This window comes from Lineus longissimus, chromosome 3 (genome assembly GCF_910592395.1).
Source record: "Lineus longissimus chromosome 3, tnLinLong1.2, whole genome shotgun sequence".
NCBI lineage: Eukaryota > Metazoa > Nemertea > Pilidiophora > Heteronemertea > Lineidae > Lineus > Lineus longissimus.
Genome location: NC_088310.1, coordinates 15,646,604 through 15,669,660, shown reverse-complemented (window position 1 = coordinate 15,669,660; position 23,057 = coordinate 15,646,604). Strand labels below are relative to the sequence as shown.

The 23,057-nt window shown below is 41.6% G+C and overlaps 1 protein-coding gene across 1 annotated transcript in view; it reads left to right on the top strand.

Moving 5' to 3' along the window:
* LOC135484023 (uncharacterized) overlaps nucleotides 1-23,057 on the top strand; it is a 265,997-nt gene that overhangs the window by 95,533 nt on the left and 147,407 nt on the right. Inside the window, exons 25-26 of the mRNA XM_064765054.1 lie at nucleotides 369-431; nucleotides 1,762-1,812. Of these exons, the coding sequence (XP_064621124.1) occupies nucleotides 369-431; nucleotides 1,762-1,812 (114 nt within the window). The remainder of the gene's footprint in view (nucleotides 1-368; nucleotides 432-1,761; nucleotides 1,813-23,057) is intronic.

The window sequence follows — 23,057 nt, the reverse complement described above, 5'->3', positions numbered from 1 at the left end:
GATATCACCGTTGAGAATCCCGATGTGGTGGACTGATGTGTTTTCTTACTCTTGATGGTGATATCATCATTCAGAATCGAGATGAGGTAGGTGTAGGTGTCGTCTTACTCGAGATCTTGATTTCACGGTTAGGAATCCAGATGAGGTGGATTGATGTGATGTTATATCTAGGTTGTGGTATCACCTTTACAAATCAAGTTGTGGTGGGTGGATGTGTGGTTGTATCATTTCACTGCCAGCTGTGACTGTTGTTATAAGAGCACTTCAAAGACAAATGGGACCTGGATTCTCACTCCACCATTAGATGGAAGTGGAACGTCATTTCCTTAAATTGCCATCACGCACTTATGATTTTAGAAATATTTCAGATGCTGGAGCTGAACAGAATTGTTCGGACTAAAATACGTGACAAGAAGAGGTCATCCAGACAGGTGAGTGAAGTTGGGAGCAAAACATGCATGTACATGGGATTGATGTACAGGCCGTGTGCGGATTGAAAATAAAGTGTTCCATACATCAATCAGGGATATGCTTTTCTGTAACAGTGCTTACACAAATTAATTACATCTAGTTGGTTCTGTATCATTCAACTCAGTATTTCATAATATGGAACCAGTGCTGCAAGTGTGTTCCAATTAACTCTTCCCTGCAACGGCTATTTTTAATTAATATCCCCCAGTTTGCCGCAATTTCACTATTTTTACCAGATTTTCAATAATTTTTAGAAAAAAACAAGAAGACATATATCCTTGAAACCTGTTTTATTTTCTTTTTCTCAGCTTACTCTTTCACCTATATATCAGTTGTACTGCTTTTTTCCATGCTAGTCATTGAAACAATCACCATTGCAGAGGGGTACTTTGCAGGTTTTGCTTCTATCAGCAGGAAACATGCAGTTTTTCCCGCCAGTTTCACTTAATGAAGTCACGAAATGCATGCATAGAATGAGCAGACGATCGTCTGCATTGAAACCTAACACATCAAACCAATTCCTGGTTCAGTACCGAGATGACCTCTGGTGTTATGACAGAGAACTAACCATTTCGTTCTGGAACGAGTTTGGCAGGAAACGGATGGGAAGTTACGGTTGTTCTAGAACGATTTTGGCAGGCAAAGAGTTAAGGAGTTCATTTGCAGCACATGTGCTGGAAAGGTGCTCTTTTCCTTAACCGGTTAAATCATATGCGTGGAGCATTAATGCAGCAATGATCCAGCACTGATGCAGAAACCTTTGCAGCATATCGAATATTTAGATGAGTGTGCTGCATTGGCGCTCCAATATGCGGGAGGCCCATGCACAGCATTACTCATGAATTGGGAAAGAAGGTGTTGATGATCTGTTGTTAATCATCAATAACGAGATTGGTAATTAGGAAAAAAAGAATTATTTATTGAACTTCCTTAAAAAATCTCAAAACGAATCAATCGATATTGGTTATTGATCACCAATGCACATGCAACCAAAATCAATCAATAGCTTAGTCAATCCCCTTCACAAAAATGTATGGTTTGTGGGGTCTTATCACCAAAGACATTAGTTCTACAGTATTTTGAGATATTGATACCATAAATCCTGAAATATACAAAAAACGCTTCGGTACAGACATGGTCGACGCAGCGCAGTATACAAGAGGTTAAATTTTGTTCTATTATTTGCCTCCCTAGAATAATCGATTTCAGGCTGTAGTATCTCATGTGGTGTGGCTAAAAATGATAGATTGGCCGATTTTTGTAATTTGTGTTTCTGCTGTATGTTTTCAGTATTCACTCTCTGTATGTTCTGGACACCAGTTTTTAAGACCTGAAGAAGAGGTAATACATGTAACAATATTGTTAGAGAAGTAATATGGTGGCAAGAAATGATTAACAACTGGTGGCAACGGCTTATGATCAGTAATAATCTTAACCCCTTGACAGTGTTCTGTTTTCCAGCACACATCTATTTAATGTATTTCATTTCATGAAATAAGTGATTTTTAAACCTCCGACAGGTATTGTCATCCTCTGTCGGCGTCTGTCTGTTCATCTGTCCATAAGGGCATAGTTTGCAACTCCTAAGGCTATTTGACAGAAACTTGCTGTGATGATACCTGACTTGGGCACTTCCAGACTTATATTTCAATTTCAATATTTGACCAACTTTCTTGTTTCTAGCCATCTTGATGACTCATTTTTGACTCCCCTGTGAGCTTTTGTCATAGCACAACATCCGTCATTGGCGTTGTCTGTCAGCGTTAGACATTGGTGGTACGTTTCGTTACTGCTGAAGCTACTAAACTAAAACTTGGAACACATGTAGCCCTTGGTAACTATTACTTAGAAATCGAATCGTTCCTTACATGATTCATGGTTCACACATGCTAAGTTTTGCCCTTTTTCGATCGAGCAGAAGACCCCTCAAAATAGGCCTATGGTATTCAAAGACAGCAGCATCATACATTTTAAATAATCAATGCTTTACTGCATATACCGCATCTACCGCTGTGCTGCCTACCAGTACGCTGCAGTTGCGTGTCAATCTACCGCTCCGCGGTTGGCCAGTAACGAAAGGGTTAAGGGTTATAGTTATCGACTTTTAAAAAGCTTCACATTACCCCCTTTGTTCGATAACCTCTGATTCTGATAAGCAACTTGGCCACCAGACTACCAAAACTGAGAAGGTAAAACATGCTATATCTGCTTATTGTCATAACATATCATAGATCGTCTTTGTGTGTTATCACAGGGCCTCATACCATGGCACAGTGCATGTTGAGGTGGTGTGAGTTTCGGGGCAGATCTTAAAAGTGAATAGAAATACAGTGGAACCCCGGCTGATGACCACCTCATTAACATGACCACTGTGTCATGACAACCAAGATAATCTGGTCCCGAAATTTTTTCCTCTTTAATTACCATTAACTGAGCACCCTGGTACCCAGACCATCGATCCCATGACTGCATTGCATCAATTAGCACCTTCTTGCAAATCTGTGTTGATTATTAGCACTTCGGACACAATGACAATGGGAATCCATATGGCAATAAATGTGTCTTTGTAAGTTTGATCAAAATGTTAGCATAAATGCAACTGTGATTTACCATCATCTGCTACTGATTTTCCCCTTGTTGTCATTGGCTCACCGTAGGGGAGTCTATACGATAGCTCTGTGTCCGCTGCGTCCATTGTATCCTGTGGCACGTTTCTTAACCGCTTGTGCTATGAACCTGAAACTTTGTATACATCATGCTCAAGGTCATATGTACCATGACACTGAATTTTCCTCCGGTCTGATTCTTGACTTTGCCACCAGGGGGCTAAAACCGAAAAGTTAAAATGTGCAATATCTCATTTGTTACTGATTTGTTTTTGACAAATATTTTATGTTGGGTACTCCTAGCAAGGATACATCACATATCATACGGGTTTTTGATTTGACCTACTGTTCAAGGTCACAGAGGTCAAACTCTAAAATTTCACCGATAGTGGCACGTTTTGTCTTTATTCATCCTATAATCTTTAAATTTTGTATGTAGACACCTGTTACATATCTCTACATGCTGACAAAAAATCAGGTCGATGTGGCCTACTTTTCAAGGTCACAGAGGTCAAATGGTGTGAATTGGCCGTTTGTGTGTCAATATGGCGCGTTCTTAACCACTAAAGCTATGAACTGTAAACTTGGTACACATGACCCCCTAGGTCAGATGACCTGTGACACTTATTTTCGGTCCGGTCTGATTTTTAACTTGGCCACCAGGGGGCCAAAATCAAAAATTTGAATAGTGCCATATCACGCTTATTACTGATTAGTTTTTGGTAAAAATTTTATGGTAGATACTCTTAGCAAGGATACATCACATATGATACGGGTTTTGATTTGGCGTACTTGTCAAGGTCACAGAGGTCAAATGGCGCAAATTGGCCATTTGAGCGTAACTGTGGAACGTTTGTTAACCTCTAAGGCTATGAACTTGAGACTTTGTACAAAGGACCCACTAGGTCAGCTGACCTCTGACCCTGAATTTCAGTCCAGTCTGATTCTCGACTTGGCCACCAGGGGGCCAAAAGTGAAAACCTAGAAAGTGTGATATCTCGCTTATTAGTGATTCGTTTTCAATAACATTTTATGGTAGGTTCTAGCAAGGATACATCACATATCATATGAGTTTTTGATCTGACCTGCTTTTCAAGGTCACAGAGGTCAAATGGCATAAATTGGTGGTTTGATTGTAACTATGGCACGTTTCTTAACCACTAAAGCTATGAACTTGAAATTTGGTACACATGACTCCCTACGTCATGTCACCTCGGACACCGAATTTCGATCTGATCTGGTATTCAACTTGGCCACCAGGAGGCCAAAACTAAAATAGGTAAAAAGTGCAATATCTCGTTTATTAGTGACTTGTTTTTGATGATATTCTTATGGTACTTACTCCAAGCAACGATACATCACATGTCATCCCAACTTTCGTTTGACCTATATACTATACATGTACAATGTTTCTTAGCCTGGATGAATTCCAAAGCACCAAATATCTATACGGTGAGCACAAGGGCCCCTGGCCGTTTCATTCTATGTTGACATGGAGGCAGGCGCAGTTAATGTTTAGGACAGATAAATTATGTGGATAACATGTAGTCATGTAGTAAATAATGCGGGAAGCAGGAAGACTGCACCAACAGTAAGCTTACTAAATCGTAATGCAGATAACATTGATTTCACAAAGATATCAAGTGTAGTTTTATTATGACTGAACATAAGGTGTCCCGCTGAAATATTACTCAACTCATCTTCTCCAGCATGAGATCACGGGAAGTGCAGCCAGTACTTGCCTTAATTAGCATGCTCAGGTATACACAAATGTTCTCGCCCATGTAAATTAATTGTGGCACCCCATTAGTATTAAAGTTTCAATGCGCATTCAGTCCAATCGCTGCCTGACAGTGTGAGGGTTTTAAACTCCAACATGCTGTTGATAGGGAGATTATGCCATTATCATCCAGTAGGTGGATCCATATGTATATGTTCCATATAGGGGGAGGGGGGTTGTGAATCTACATATTCCATTTAGGAGGGGATTTGTCTTTGATAAGGTCAAATCAGGTAATTCTTAATTATTTCAAATAATTTAATATAATTTACATGCACATTCGAGATTACTTGGACAAAAACCTCTATACGGCGGACACCTCTCTACTCCGAATTGCGGACAGGGCGATGGCCAATTTTTGGTCAAATTCCCTCCCAATTACGGACAGTAGGCAAAAACAATGGTTTCCCACGTGCGCTTGGAGAGCCAAGTAGGCCTGACAGGTGAGATATTTGCGTAATTAATCAACGTAATTACCCCATGGCATTGTGTTTTTGTATCCTAATTAAGCCACGGCATTTGTTTACTCATCTTTTCAACTAATCACAAGGCCTATTGTGTCAACAGACACTCATAAATCCACGCGGTTTTGTCAGTGTTGCGGCGAATATGCGTGAGTAGAGAAATGAGAAAAAATTAATTATTAATAAAAGGTGGGTGATGGACAGAAATTGTGGTGTTTTTTCACACATTATGACATGTCGTGGAGATTTTGCAATAAAAGGGGCACCTTTTACTAGAGAGATTATTCACTCTCTGAGTTCCAATGTAGCTCACGTCATTCAACGCAACATCACAAGCAAAGACCGATCAGCCAACAGGTTCAAAGTTTCTACGCTAGATGTGGACACAGAGAAAACCAAGACCTGTAAGGCGGGAACTTCAAATCCACCTATCGGACGATTTGGCATAACCTCTCTATTGCGGACACCTCTCTATTGTGGACACCTGGCCCAGTCCCATGGGTGTCCACAATAGAGAGGTTGAACTGTACTTGGCATTGTGGATGGTGATTAAACAAAAACATGTAGCGTTTGATTAGGAGAGCAACAGACATCACATTCAAACCAACCTACAATTAACCAGAACAATACTACCTGAGCGGATATAGGCAGCCATTGTTTTTGTTTACTGTCCGTAATTGCAAGGAAATTGAATCACTAAGTCAGCATCGCCGTAAGTTTTGGTTAGAGGAAATGATATAGAACACACAGGGATATGTCCATTACTCGGAGGTGTCAGCCTGGCAGGGGTGTCCTGAAGGGGATGTTCTTCTGTATTTAAGAATGTAACTTGGCACATTGGGAAAAAAATTCATATATATAATAAAAAATTATTCAGAAATAAGCAGGTCAGAGGAGAACATATCAAAATCAATGTACTATGTCAATGTGCATGGATACGTACAATAAATTTATTTTGTAACCAAGGTCACTGAAATTTGAATTCCTTATGGGTCCCAACGCTAGATTTGGAAAAGGCAAACTTTGATAAAATCAGCCCAGTAGTTTTCGCACAGTGGCCCAAAAGAACAAGGACACTTTCTTATGAAGCCTATTTTAGAGAGATCTATTGTAAGGCATAAGGTTAGCCTTCTGACTTGTTTATGTTTGAAAGTCCTGGTGGAAAATCTTACGATAATAACCAAAACTTACTTGATAAAGATGAGTCTTTATCACTCCTTTATGTAACTTAGCAATTTCTATGAAACATCTTCTTTCATTCACAAAGGAATAAAACACTGTTTTGTAATAGATAACGAAAAATACTATTACAAAAATACCACTCACAGAAAAACTGTTGTAGTGTATCGAACCCGGGCCACCTTATTCATAGACGAGCAGTCCTACACCAATGAGCTCTTGCTTATTGCCATTGAAATATATATCAGCCTGTCGTGGAGGAGCACATTACCGTAGTGATGCAGGAACTTAAGCTGCAAAAGTTTGCCTCAACCTAGCTTTTGGCAGCAATTTTCATAAACACCTTCTTTCATTTACCTTACCAATTATTTCATGTTTGTTATTCTTTTATATTTTTACTCCCAGGAGTATGATGTTCGAAGTTCCTCTATGAACATGGTGATCAGTACAGATGATGTGGAGGTAAAAGATAGGTGTAAAACAGCACAAAATAACCATTTGCTTTGAGCGTAACATGCACTATGGAAAAGGAAGTTCATTGAAAATGCCCTTTTGCTTGTCTGTTTGTCCACTCTTTTACATGCACAATACATGTAATGCAAGAGGATGAGATATCACTAAACCTAATCGCATCTCTTAACACTTTCACAGACAATTTTTGAAATAGTATGGCGGTGAAAAGGCTGAAACTATAGCAGTTCTAAACCTGGCCAATTTTTAAATCTTTTAGGCGTGTAGCACCAGGAACTATGTGATGCCTCGTGACCACACTTGAGCATTTTTCAAAATGATCAAGGTGAGTGCAAAGTGAGTTCGCCACAACTATAAAATATTCCATTTATTGGCTATAACTCGATTAATACATATGCATCACGACATAAAAAATTTGGCATCTATGTCTTGGTTAGGAGGGTCTACAAACATAATAAGCCCATTGTTTGATTGGTGTATTTATTTGTTAGTAGAACCTAGGAATCTCTGTATAATCGGTGTAGACACCTAATTTGTAATGCTATTAGTGAGATCAATTGACCTACGGTATGTCCGAGTGATGTAGTTGTTGTCTCGTAACAAACACTTAACAAGAAGACGTGGTGAATTGCCTATTGTTCCGCATGATTATTTGATAACACTAAGACTAGGTTAGGCCGGGCCTTGTGACTTTGAGCTCTGACCTTAAAATTGATTAATTCATTGAATTGCCTAGCAGTATAAACTATGTCATTTGTGACCCGGCATGGCAAAATGAGTTGCATGTCGCTCCGAGCTTGACAGGTTGAGACGGACTGGTTGTTCATTTCGCTATTGTCTGCCTTTTGTTAAATCTGAGTATATCAATTTCTTCTATTATGTCCTGGTGTCATTTTAGGCTCATCTTCTGTGCCACATGTGCCCCATTTGCCATGCCGGGTCACATTAGCTCTCATTCTATCTGTATCATGAGTCGTTGCTTTTGTTCTGCACGCGAATTTGCCTATTGAAGCCCCAACAGAACAAACAGACTGACAGACAGACAGACACCACAACCAGAATCAATATGGATCATGATACCCTGAGCAAAAACCACAATAATTTCCTCCTTACTAACTACATTATAAAACATCTTTTAGACCAAATATTGTTTCAGAGTAGTGTTCATTAGCCTCTTCTGGACAAGACTAGGCGTGCATTGATGGTCATTCCATATGCACTAAAGTCTGGCATGAAATACTTTCAACTGGATTTCTCTGTCATGGAGTCATTTCTGTAGCTTCTCTGTTCCACTGCTTTCAACATTCAGGGCGACCTCTTAAGATAGCTTAATAGTGTAGATCAGAACATTTTCGGGGCATAACATTTTTGCGAATGCTGAGTGATGGATATATGGCAGAATATATTCGTGAGTCAAATAAATTTTTTAATCAAATCATAATCGTCTATTTTGAATTCTGAACTCCGGGCATTGAGTGCCAAGTCCAGATTCCGAGTCCTCTGGTATTCCTGAATTCCAAGTCCATCGATCGTGTGTCCAGGAAAGCGCTCCCATGCTGTTGAAGATGCGATAAGATTCTGATTGAACTTACGCATTGAATCTGGGGATCTGGGGAACACGATCTTTGAAGTTTCACATCAAATATTCTGTGCGATAGGCTGCAATGAGGGAAAAGCTTTTGTTGGTAATGCTGGCTTTACAATCTTTTGCTTCATGACGCCGCCAAAGCAGAGATATGGTGTTTGAAATCAGCCCATAGCAGGCCCAGTAGCTCTAGATCCGAATGTACACATCGGGTAAATACTACCGTATTTAGGTATGCCATGGAAGAGCCATTTTTGCGAGGAAACCATTGAGGGACTCAGAAATCAGGAATACCAGATGACTCAGAACCTGGACTTGGCACACAATGCCCGGACTTCAGGATTTTGATTCTCTGGGGTGATTAGTGAATAAAGGTGCTGTAGAGTAGATATCCATACAGTACTAGCTTAAACCCTACTCTGCACGGTGGTTGAGGGAGCTTATATAAAAGTGTCAGTTTCATTTGTGGTGAAATTGTAAGGAGCGTTTTTTGCGTACCAGTATCTTGCTGAGAATGTGATGGTGTGCGGAAAATGTCACAGATTGATCTACAGTATTTCTTTGAAGACAATGTTCCGTGTTATGGTTTTGTCCTGTCAATGTCCTTGGTTGCTGTTGTTGTCGACTTTGACGTATATTTTGTTGAATGTCCTAGCACCGGAGAAGGCGACATAGAGTTGGCAATGTGAGAAGACTGGGGCAGGTATATGCCTAGTCTATTGAATGTTTTTCATTGGGCCTTGCTGATTGTAATTGAGTAGGCAACGCGCACTGGGAACTGTATTCGTTGTAGGGTGAACGGCAAGTTGGCGTCGGACGGCGCAAGTCTAATCCTGGGTTTGAGTGCCCTGACTGCTGAAAACAGCTCTGAGGCTGCCTGGCAGGTCAAGTAACTTACATATTTTCCTCATAGGTAGCAGCACTTGCTGATGATGGAGGTTATATCCGGCTCCACAAACCCATGACAGATTCCATGCTATATTCCTGTTCCATTTCAGTTTCAAACACACTGTGACGAAGCGTGTGCCATACAATATTCAAATATCCCAGTACATTTATATATTTACAACTGGAATAGGGATCAGCTGCCTGATGAATGTATAATGCTAAGGGACATCAATAGGGAATTTTGGGGATTGGGGCATAATAGGGTTGCCATCCAAGTTAGGGAATTGCTTGAAATGCGGGAGGCAGGGAATCATATTCTCACAAAAGAGGAAATAGACATGATAATTAACTTTTTGTGTACAGGTTGATTTGATGGAGTATTGTTTTTGGTGTTAGTTTTATTGTGATAGTTCAAGATACTAATGTAACTTATTCAGGATCATCTCCAAGAATGAGAGGTTTTCGGGTTCGACTCTCAGTCTTACCTTTTACTTTGTTTGCCTTATCGTAAACTTGTATTTGCACCCAACTCTGTATTGTCTTATTGCACCTTATTTTTTGTTATCTGTACAACGGAAAGTAGTACGAATAAACATATATATATATATATATATGTTTATTTCGTACTATTGTACAGAGTATCTAAATTGACATGAGTTTACAGAATTTACAGAAAAGAAAAAGAAACACCGTGATTACAAATTAACTCGTACATACAAATTCTAACATCGTCCTTATCTCGTCCTGTGTTAGTATTTCGTTGCCGTTTTCTAGGCTTTCTAACAACTCACGGGCTTGAGCCGCCACACGTACATCCTCATCTTTAAACTCAGCCTCACCTATGTTATGGTATCCAACATTAATCGTAAACTTATTGATACGATATTTAAGACAGACTCTAGTAGTGTTCCTACCTAGGCTTGTTGTACCCTCATACAATATTAGATTCATACATAACATCATGTAATCGTTCCCTGATCTAGTAAGGTTTTCTATGAATCTCAGTAATCGTCTTTCCAATTGAAGCTCAATGGGACTGTCTCCAATGATTAAAGGAATTAGTTTGTTGTGTGTTCTCATTGGTAACTTCATTATTCGCCTGACGCATTTCCGCCATGCAGTGAAAAAATTCTCCATGTGTCGACTTCCTATGTCCCACAATTGAAACCCATACATACTCATGCAAAAAGATTTGAACAAAAAATACCGGCTCTCGGCTGAAGCATGCCCAAAACGAGCCAAAACCATGTTGGTACGTTTATACAAGTTGTTTATTCCTGCATCGATTCTCAGCTGGTCGGTATTGGGCCCTAGGGGGAAACCCAGATGCGTCTCAACCTGTTTTGCATTTAACCTCACTCCGTCGAAGACTATGAATTCCACCCTGACATCACAACTCCCGGGAAAAACCATGAAACTACTTTTAGTCTAATTGAATTTAATCATATAGTCATTTGAAAAAACCTTTGCCATTTTCAACATCTTTGTCAGTGATAGTACCGTCGGTGCAAGGAGTATAATGTCATCTGCATAAGCAAATACCCCCACATACATATGACCTACTCTACACCCGATCTTTGAATGTTGTAGGTCTACAAGAAGCTGATCTATGTAAATATTGAAAAAAATGGGGGATAACACCCCACCCTGTTTCACCCCGTTCGTCGCGGTAAATGAATCCGATACGAATTCGCCCCATTTAACACAAATCCGTTGATTACTGTACTGGTATGCCAAAAACCTCGCCATTAATGGACAGATTCCGTTTTTTATGAGCTTCCGGAACAACTTAACAAAGTGTACGCAGTCGAACGCTTTACTTGCGTCAAGGGTTACGCAATATACTGGCGAATTTCTCCCATTGTAATATCCCACTACTTCGTTTACTATAGATGCGCAGCTAGCCGTTGACAGATTCTTTTTAAAGCCAAACTGAGCGTCATTTGATCTCAGGGCATCGTGATGGTGCTTTATGATAACATTATCAAGGATCTTCCCCATGATACTGCTTAGAGATATACCCCGGTAGTTGTCAGAGGAATTTAAAGACTTCTTCTTATCTTTCGGGATTGGGATGACCCGAGTGCTCTCGAATTTGGTTGGACAATGTCCGTGTATCACCATGGCGTTTAGTAAAAGTCCTATGTAGATCTCTAGACTATCACAACCGTTGATGAAGTGATCAATGAAGAGATAGGGTATGCTGTCTTGTTTACCACTGTTCAACCGATTTATCCCTGCCTTTACATCGCCTTGGTTTATACTATGGCTGCTATAACATTTACCCTTGCAACAAGATTCTGCAATCTCTCTTTCAATGTCGCTTGTTAATTCTTGCATTTCACCCCTTTCTAATGACACACTGTTGTATAATCTCTTAAACCTATCAGCAAACAGGTTTCCTATTTCTACACTGCCCACAGCCTCGTCCATTGTAGTTGGCACGGAATTAGAACTACCCTTAATCTTCTTTACTTCTACCCATACATTCTTTTTACTTGCAAGCTTATTTGCTGACATTTGATCCTGATTCCTTTTTACTTCCTTCACTTCACGATGATATAGTGCCCATGTTCTCCGTCTGATGTCTGCCACTGCCCCATTTCTGGGCCTGCCATTTTCTTTCCATAAGTTATGCCAGAAGATCGCTCTTTCCTTTGCCTCGCTTGCCCCGTTGTTCCATCCTGCTCTAACCCTAGGTTGGTTGATGTCATATGTGGGGATTGACTCCCGACTTGCCGTCAGACAGGCGCCAACTATATCATCATGAAAGTGTTCAATCTCCTCACTGTGCTCTTTACACTTAAAGTCCCTACAAGCCAAGGCCTCCACTGGAATGTCGATTTGGCGAAGTAAATCGTCCAACGATGCCTTATATCTCACAATATCTTCATCCGTTGCCTTATCCTACCTCATTTTTGACCTCGGCCCAACCTCGCCCGCTTCACCAAAAACGTTTGGTGCGGGTAAGTTAACCGACATAAATAAGCAGGAATGATCTGATGGATTGTACGCTTTATGCTCAACCTCGTTGGCTGTTATCAATTCATACACCTCTTCCGACACAATGAAATGGTCAATTAGTGACCGGGTTCCATTTGCTCTACTTTCATACGTATAATCCACATTACTCGACACGTGTCCCCGCGCTAGCTGAAGATTTTCTTCCTCTAGAAATTGCTTAAGCATAATTGTGTGCGGGGAATGAGACCTACTCAGATCTGTATTAAAATCCCCGCCAATCATAATGTACCTCGCATCGTTTGATTCCTTATCGCAGCTATTTCTTGCAACACTTCTCTATATTCCCTCACATTTTCTGGACCCCCTCCATCTGATGGCATATAAACATTTAACACCAATAACTCCAGGTTATCATAAGATAGCCTGGTAGCACATACTCTTTTTGATTTCCAATCTACTGGTATAACCTTTGCCTCTATACCCGAATGCCAAGCAATAGCCGTACCCCCGTGAGGTCTACCTATTAACAAGACGTTACTCTCCATTCCAGATTGTCCGTGCACAATATAATCTTTACCGAGCTTTTGCTGTAACTTACACATCTGATCTTCGAATAACCAATGTTCTTGAATCAAGAACAAATCACAGTTCTCGATTACCTCACTGAGGTATTCGGGTTGCCCAGCCCCTAGTCCGTTACTATTGAACGTGGCCAATCTAAGTGAGCTCATTAGTATGAGTAATCCGATTAGTGTCGTCTGAGGCGTAATTCTCATGAAGGTCCCACGAGTTTGTTCGGCCCCTCAGATCGTCTGGAGGTGATATATTTTCTGACCCTTACGCCTTCTGGCCATAAGTCGTCCTTGAATAAGTCCTTGAATTGACTCCCTGGCACTGTAAGCCTGAACGACTTCAACGCCGACTCTTGATGCGATACCTGTTCCAGGTCTACTACCTCAAAACCCTTGTCCGTAATGTATTGCTTCATGTCCTTCGTATCCGTTTCCCTGCTTACTCGAAATATGAAGAGGTCCTTGTTCGGTTCTCCCCTTTAAAATTAGTCCCATGTGCCTTTGCCTTTCCTTGTATCACAGTTCGCCTTCTTTTCTCATATTTCCGTTGTTTTTGCTCTTGATATTTAGGGTAGCAGTAGTCACCCTCGGAGAATTGCGAACTGTCGCTCATACGATCTACTGACGTATTGCTCCCCCTTAGCCTTAATACGTTCTGATTTTGCGGCGGTTTGAGTGTAGCCATTGGCCGCTGAGATTCTCCTCCGCCAGCACCACCGTTTTCACATGTAAGGCCACGACCACGTCCACCTCCACGACGTCCTCTGTGTCCACGTCCTCGTGTCACATCAGTCCACGTATAACCACACCCTACCGACCTACTGTCTTTTTCAGTCTGATCTTCACCATGTTCACCCGTAATTTCAACTCTTACTTCACAATGGGTTGATTCCACACTACCACTGTCCATATTTGTCTCCTTGTTGTCTTCGTGACCTCCTAGCTTCCTCGCTAACACCTCCGCATACGACTTTGGTGCCTCCTGACGCTTCAGCTCTGACATAGATTTTCTCAAGTCCACGTTTTCACGAGCGATCATTTCCAGCCAATCGTTCATTTTGCGTGTTTTCTCCTCGACCTCATTTATGCGGTGTACCATCGATAAGACATTCAAGTCCTCAGGGTGAAACCTAGGCATGTTACCCAGCTGTAACGCAGAGACTACTATCTCTGGCGTCTCACCGCACTGGTCAAGCTTACTGAGTGCAGCGGCAATATCACTCACATTGCCCTCCTCAGCCGTTCTGGCTGGTGTGTTCTGGCGCCTTATTATCTTCCCGATCGTTTGTTCACCACAGAAGTCCCACAACGCATGCTTTGCCGCGATTATCTGTTCTCCGCTGAATGTTGCATGAACTCCCTTTTTAGCTCAGCTGACAAAGTCAGCGGAGCTAGTAGAATAGCTGTTCAAATGGTGTCCGTCCTGCAATCCATCCATCCATCCATCCATCCATCCATCCATCTAGGGACCCATCTGTGGACAAAATTGGACATTTCTGATTGGGAAGGCCTAGCCACTTCGTTGACGGTGCTTAATTAGGAGTTGCCCAAGGTGAACTCAAAACACGAAAAATCAGCGCGATCCGACCTGTATTAAGAGAATGAGGTCATTTCGCGTTTAGATTTCTTTCCCTTTTTACCTCGGTCCACAGAGCAAATATTGTTTTCAAATGTGGCTGAATATTTTTTAATATTTTTTCATTTTTTACTTTTAATGGAATTAATATAGTTTTCACCGCCAGTTGGCGCTGCAGGCACATTGACTGAATTTTGGCGATTTCAAATTTGGCGGTGGCTCAACTTTTTGCAAGCAGTGCCGCTGATTGGCCGATCGATAGAAGAGATGCCACCATTTAAAAATGGCGGTAGTCGCTGCTTCAATGAAGATGAGTGAACTTTCTCATGTTCAATCGGTTGATACTCTTTTAATCAACATGACCATGTACCTGAAATTTGTTTAGGTACTGAAAAGAGTCTATATAATTCAGATTTATCAATAGTTTTTTATAATATTCCGGAAATTTTGTGCACAAATTAGCGAAAGTTGGTGCTCGTCTCATGTCATTTTAGAGCGAGAAATTTGTTTCCGTCGATCTCTACCACTGAAAAATCGCTTGCATAGCTTCGAATTGTTGTGAAAATAAGTATCTGAACTTGGTTTCAAATAGTCTAGAGAGTTACCTTTGTGGTGATACATATGGTATGTGATAAATATTTGTGGAATTTGTGAAATTCGGTTTTCAAACGTGCCGATGATGCAAGCGATCTCGCGTGAATTTTGCAAGTCCTGATATGTCGACCAGGTGTCAAAAATCACTCGCCTAAATTCAATTCAAAGATCAAAAATAATATCTGAACTTAGTTTCAAATAGCCTACGCAAATATCATTTCGGTGATATATAATGCATGCATGTAATAATTGATTAATCTGCCTAAAACGCGCAATTAAAACGGCGAAAGATCGTGATAAACACTCTGGTGGCGGTCGCACTAAATAACGACCGGTAGGGCCCGGCGTCTGGCGGAGAAAAAAAGGTAGCGCCCGGAGGTTGAAACGGGATTTTTATGCACTTTTAACTGTATATATATGTTGTTTGGATGTATTTCTAACAGTTCTGTAACTTTGATGACCAAGCTTGCGCCCAAAGTTGGTAAAATTGATGTTTGTTTATGGACTGCGCTAGCGACCGGAGAATTTGCCGTCGGCCATTTTGGCTACGGTCCCTGAGTTGTTGTGGTTGGCAATTTTGCAACAAATTTCGCCATTTACGTTTGTTTACAATTATTTTGAAAGTCACATTATGACATCGTAGTATGAATTCCACTGCAGTTTCGTTACGCAGCAATGCTCATGTTTTTGGTTTGCAAACCTGTACTGTCTGTACACTGCGCTGTGCATGGCTGTACTGTAGCTGTAAAAAAGACAAAAACCATAGCATAGCCCTATAGGACAGGCTTAGAGTATAACTCAACAGGCCCTCATGATTCATTTGATGGACACCTTATTTGATAGTACCTCATCATTAAGTCCACTAGATTCTGTTCTGTCACATGTCGTAGACGATAGACAATTTTCAAAATGTAGTACACCACTCGCTCATCTTTAAGCCCAGCTCTCGGCTCACATCATGTGGGCACGGTTGGCTGTTGAGTGTTATGGTTCAGTCTGTGAGACTAATTTAAAGAGGTTACACTTTTATTTTGAATTGGAAAACAGCCCACAGGACTGACTTTTCACTGAGTAATAAGTTTAAGTCTCTTTCTGGATTTGCTTCCATAGATGCCTTGTTCAGGATATCATCTGACCGATGCCTGATCAAGCACAGACTGTATCCGGTGGTGTACATTTCCCCGTCTATGTCACCCTTTTTTATTCAGTCAGTGTTAATTTCTCTTCTCTTTTTTTACAGATCAACTGTTGTTGGTTATTGCAAGAGGAGTCGTTGGCACATTTCAAGTCCAGGAAAGCACTTGCTGTTCCCACATTTAGAGTAAGGTGTGCTTACTCGTTTTACTGCTTTCCATTCCCGGAGAGCGTTATCAAATATCTGCCGCAAGGCAACAAATATCTGCCGCAAGGCGCTTCAAATATCTGCCGAAAGGCATCAAATATCTGCCGCACCAATAAAGTTCATTTTGTTAACCAACTCTTTATCTTCTTTTCTTCACATACAAAAAAGACCGTCCCAAACATTTGGCTGCATCCACTTCATCAATGTCCAGACAACAGTCGGTTCATTTGACCATTGTAAAGCACCAGGCCCCACCTCACAAAATACACTGTAATAATTATGTACCTTGTGTCCATGTGCATGTTATTAGTTCCACCTACGCTGCATGAAGACAAGGACTCCACTCTTTGACGTCACCACACAACTCCTTGACGTCATCACACACCCCACTACTGCAACGGCAATAGAAATGACTTTACGTCATAATACCAGGGTGACGTCAACTCAGGACTTGAGCATGCACTGATATAGCAAGAAGGTCTTTCGTATCAGCACTTCTGCGTGCTAGACGTTATAGCTTCACGTTGCCTCATAATAACGGTACCGACACACACTTGGCCCTTGCCTTCACCTATCCATTTCAGCTGAGCGCCAGGCCCTTGGGCCTCTTGTTTATGTTATCCGCCGGTCCCGATTGCATGGCATACACGAAGTAAGCAAGTATTGCGTTATTGATGACCGGCTCATCTCCCGTCATTCTCTTTACAGAGCTCAGATTGTCCTCATCCTGCTCCTCCATATCACCGCCTCCGACTTCTTCTCCATCCGTTCTTAACGACTTTAGGTTAGGGCTTTTGGAACCGCCCTGATCCGGGGTTCTCTGACTGGCCTTACATTTCCCAGCTTGCTGTGGGGTCGTATCATCGACAGCTTGATCCTTTGACCGTGCCGAATCAAAATCAAACATAGTCTTTTGTTGACTCATGATTAACTCGTACTTATCACAACACACGTCCGCTCAAGCGTGACAACAGTTCAGTCATGACCCGTGTCCGTTCACAGCTATGTATGTACATGTACATACACGTTCACGTATTTGTGTGTGTCAACACAACACAATGTCTAACTCTGTGAAGGAATGAGACCTTCAAGTCGCCATAACTTAACTTTCACCAATCCTGACAACTTTATAATTCACCGAGTGTTATCCTCTCACCTCAAATGTTCATCTCACTCACAATAATATCGTCGGGATTCTCTCGATACGATGCAAAAAACTACTTTTAATCGCACTCGATGTTCAAGTCAACCGCCATAATCTTATATCCGGGTCATCTATGTGATAGAGTGGTCTAGTCTATAAAAGAGCCAATATTACAGCCTTGCCTCTATCTCGACCTAACTTGAAAATAGTACACATCCCTACGGCCTATATAATGTATGCTATTGCGTGGCCTACTTACTGACACAGACTCCCTGTAGCCAGGTCAGAGCTATCAGTCCAATTTCAACTTAAGCTAAAAAAATTGCAATGCATCAGGTGTGGATATACTGCCTATCATGTGATGTCCAGTTAAGCATGAAGCATGCTGTTTCATCTTTACCTGTTCTGTTAACACACAGACCATACATACCTTGGCCTAGGAATTTTATGGTCAGTCTGGGGTGAAATCCCAAGGTGTATTGTAGCAGTGACAAACAGGAATATTGCTTCAAATCTGCCAAAGGTTTGTGGAGTGGCTTGTGGTATTCGACTCGATGACTCGACAACGCGATGGCTCGATGACGTGATCGTTGCTATGGATTTTGCTAAAATACGGAATCCCATGATCCTGGTCTCCGGGCTACCGCTGCAACAGCAGAGGTTTTAGCTGGATGTGCCCCCCCCCCCCCCCCAGCCATGGCCACTGAAGATTGGTCCCCGCGATTGATTTTGATATTTAAAGGACTCGCCATGCAAAATGACCGGAGATTTAATTGACAAACAAGCTTCTAGTGGCCAATGTCAGATGTCATGTGGTAGTCTGTCAACAATCGGAATTTCGCATATGTGCAGTTTTTTAGACTCAGTCACTCAGTCCCTCTTCCGCCCCTTGACATCTGCCCCCCCCCCCAATACATCAGCCCCTATACATGCTTTCCGAAATTGGTGGCTTGCATTGGAACTAACTTTTTCCCCCTTGTCCGTCATTAAAGGCATTCAAGTGTGTTGGTCAACCATGACTATCTCCTTTGTCCCTCCACCACAGGCCTAGTTTCCCCTTATGACATCACTATTTCGGACACTCAGCGCCCCATTTCTGGAAAGGTGTATAGGACATTTAAAATTGCCGTGCTGAACGGATATCCAGAGCCAACCTTGTCTCCAGGAACTCGCGTGTCATTTTAACATTGGAATTTCTGCTCGTAAAGAACCTGGGTAGGAGGTTGATCTGAACCAGCTATATTTAGGTGTATTTAGCTGTATTGACGGTAAGCTTGCATAGCAACATGGCGCATGGTTTTATCAAAAATGCGAACTTGTAGGAAACGAAAAATGGTCGGATTAGATACGGTGAAAACAGCTGGAAAGGGGTTGGTAATGATCGGTTCTTTTTTATTTTCCTGCACTTATGATTCTATGTATAAATTACAGTCCAGGCAGTGATATTCTTTAAAAAGATTCCAACTTGATCGCGTCATCGAGTCATCGCGTCGTCGAGTCATCGAGTCGAATACCACAAGCCTGTGGAGTGACTTAGATATGAAAATGTGACTCCTGAGGGTTGAAAGTGGGTAGAAGGCCAAGGGCAGGGGTAGCGGGAGTGAGAACTCTGGCCTTATGATAGTCATCCTCGGTCATCTTGAAGTCACTATCACTATCAGGTTTTCAGTTCTTTCATGACAGACTCCTTCATGAATATGATGATGAATACTTGTTTCATCATCTCTGCCTCAGCTTACAATATTTGAACGAAATTTCATGGACATCAGATAGAAACCAATGCAGAAGCATACACTGCTTCTCCGCATCAAAATCATTGAAGATATACAGCAACTGTTCCTTGACCAATCCATGACTCATCATTATATAACATTATATAACAATTCATGGCAGGAATTCAGCAACACATTGAGTGCATTCGATCTAATCCACTAATCCACATACCCATATTGCACCAAGTGTAATGAACCCAGTAAGACAGGTAAACCTAACACAGCAGGTGGTGTCTGTAGTGCAATAGCAGATGTCTAGGAGGAAGGCTTTGGAGTGCAATCAATCAGCTTATCTGACCTATTATAAACATCCAGCTGAGAGGCATTCCACCTATTTTGCTCATCTTTCGCTAACGGGGTCTGGCTGTCATGCAGGTATATGCCTAGTCTATTGAATGTTTTTCATTGGGCCTTGCTGATTGTAGTTGAGTAGGCAACGCGCACTGGGAACTGTATTCATTGAAGGGTGAACGGCAAGTTGGCGTCGGACGGCGCAAGTCTGAGTGCCCTAACTGCTGAAAACAGCTCTGAGGCTGCCTTGCAGGTCAAGTAACTTACATATTTTCCTCATAGGTAGCAGCACTTGCTGATGATGGAGGTGGCCCATTCATAGGGCAAAAATCACGAAAAACAGCATATTCCGATGAAAATTTGGTTTCAAAATATAGCGGATCGTCTTCGGGACGTCCAGGTACCCCTAAACAACCCTCAACATGGCCAATTCATTCAGTGGTTTCAGAGGAGATACGTCTCCAGTAATAATATATAGATACTCAAATCCTCTGTCAACAGCTCTCAATGTGTGGCGTAACTAAAGATGGGCACTTATTAGGCCTAAGTCACTGAACAGGTGTGAAATTTGTGTTTGTCATGATATGTGCTAATTGCCCAAGGTACAATATGTGGTCTCTTAATCACCTCTTCATATGGTTTACTATCAAGCTGATATCATCACAGGGATTATCTTGATGCAACGCTTTATGTGAAAAGATGGCAACAATGACATGGAATTCTTGCTGAGAAGCAAGAGATTTTCACGGCAGAATTTCACGAGTCAAATTCATGCAAAATATTCTGCACACAAAATTTTTCTGTTGTACAATAAGTAAGCTACATGTGCATCTTCAAAATTGAAATTTGTATACTTGGCTTTTTTAAAAGACTTCTTTGTAGTTATAATTAAATGACTAACTGCAGAACGAGTCACCTGATGGGCTTGAATTTCCTGTGGCATATTGGGGACAGGTGGGAGAGACGTCCCATTGATTTTGGGCCCGGTCTCACATCTTGTATGGCCGCTAGACGTCCATTTTAGAATTTGCATGCTGGACTGTAACAGCAGAATTAGTCATCTGATGCGCTTGAGTTTTTATGTCGGCTGGGGGACTTGAAATATCTGTGGCAAAAATGTCTTAGTGTGTCAAACGTTCCCTTTCGTGTTTGGGCTTAAATCCAAGATGCCCTGTAGGCCACCATCTTTTGTTTTCACGTTCTGCCCAATAACTCAAGAACTAAGTGAGTGACAGTTCGGTGGCCAAGCGTAGGGGAGGTTCCCCAGCAATTTTGAACCCTACCCGTAATCAAACATGGCTGCCAGGTTACCATCTTTGTTTTTGCATCCCGCCTCTTAAGTTGAGAACTAGTGGTTACCTAGTCTAGGGGAGGTTCCCTATTGATTTTGGACCCAACTTGAAATCCAACATGGCGGCTAGACCGCCTGCTTTGGTTTTCACATTCTGCTCCATTAGTTGCAGACCAGTTGAGTGACATTTCTGAAACTTTTTTTGTGTGATGGCCCAGTGTAGGGGAGGTACCTTTATGATTTTGGACCTGACCCTGGCAATTTACTCTGCATGTTTGTTTATATTTTGTTTGACCATGTTGACTGAATAAAGAATACTAAAATAAAATTTGAGGACCAGTTGGATGACAGACCTGAAACTTCTGTGATGTGATGCCCAAGTGTAGGGCCGTAGCTTCCCAATTGATTTATGACCCGGCTTTTGGCGTCCTTTTTGTGTTAATTTCACGCATCCACCACGTTTAACTTTAAGGGCTCGGCGGGTTCATTGGATCCCCAAATCCACGCTGGTGAACATATGACGTTCAAAGTCCATCAGAATGTTCACCAGAAACAACTTTAATGAATGATATCAGAGGAACTACATTCTGATTGCACAACTAGCACCCCTACAGGACAGTGAGACCACGCATTGATTTCTTAAAGTACTACTTTCCTATGCAATCAACGCTGATTGGTCAATTAGAGATGCAGAACCAATTTGCACTGGTCCATGGAGGCTGCCATTTACATGGTGTGACGTCACAATATTGTATATTGCGTCATAACGACCACTGTTGAGGTGTCTTTTTCGCAGGTGCCCAACTGTTGGTGATTCTGTGAAAAAAAATTTTTATATCTAGCCAGTCTCGGATCCGCCGATTCGAACATTACCGATTTTACCAAAAAAAAAAAAATTTTGATTTATTTTGAGCTCCAACGCCCGACAGTAACTTAAAAGATCAAAAATATTTTTTTCAAAATCAAAATTCGACATGATTGAATTAAAATTAGCTTCGTCGGATTGATCATTCGAATCGAAAGTGCGAATGCCAGACCAGCTCTGCCAGACCTAGACTGGTTCTTGTCCTTTCCTTATGCATCCAGAGTAGATATTATGACGAGAACCAGTCTATTGTTATGAGTCTGGCTGCTGACTGTTCAATATGTGAAAATGCACTACTTTTTAGCTCACCTCTTAGCAGAGGTGAGCTTATCCCATACCGTGGCGTCCGTCGTCCGTCGTCATCGTCGTCGTCGTCGTCGTCGTCGTCGTCATCCGTCGTCGTCCGTCGTCCGTTAGCAGGGCACGTTTCGTAACTGTTAGAGCTATTGAGTTGAAACTTGATCCACATGTACCCTTATGTAATGACACCTTGGAGACCAAGTTTCGGTCCGATTCGTTTCATGGTTTGGCCACCAGGGGGCCAAACGTTAAAAGTGAAAATATGCAATATCTCCCTTAATAGTAGTCGGGAAATTTTGAAATAAATATGGTAGGTACTTCTAGCAAAGGTGCATCATATATCCTCCGGGTTTTTGATTTGACCTCCTTTTCAAGGTCACAGAGGTCAAATGGTGTAAATTGGCCATTAGGATGTAACGATGGCACGTTTCTAAACTGCAATGACTATTGATACCAAATTTGGTACACATTTACCCCTTAGTCAGGTGATCTCAGGGACCGAAGTTTGGTCCAATATGATTCACCACTTGACCACCAGGAGGCAAAATCCAAAAACCTTAAAAATGTGATTATTCCTTAACTTCTTGCCCGATTGCCACCAATTTGATATCATGGGTACATCTAACCACCATACAGTATATGTCACACAGGTTTTTAATTTGACCTTCTTGTCAAGGTCACAGAGGTCAAATGGCGTAAATTCGCCGTCAGGCCGTAACTATGGCACGTTTCTTAACTGCAATGACTATTGATCACAACTTAAGTACACATGTACCCCTTGGTCAGGTGATCGCAGGTACCGAAGTTTGGTGCGATCTGATTTGCCGTTTGGCCTCCAGGGAGGGGGCCAAATCCTAAATTCTTCAAAATGCCATTATTTCTAGTAATGACTTGCCCGATTG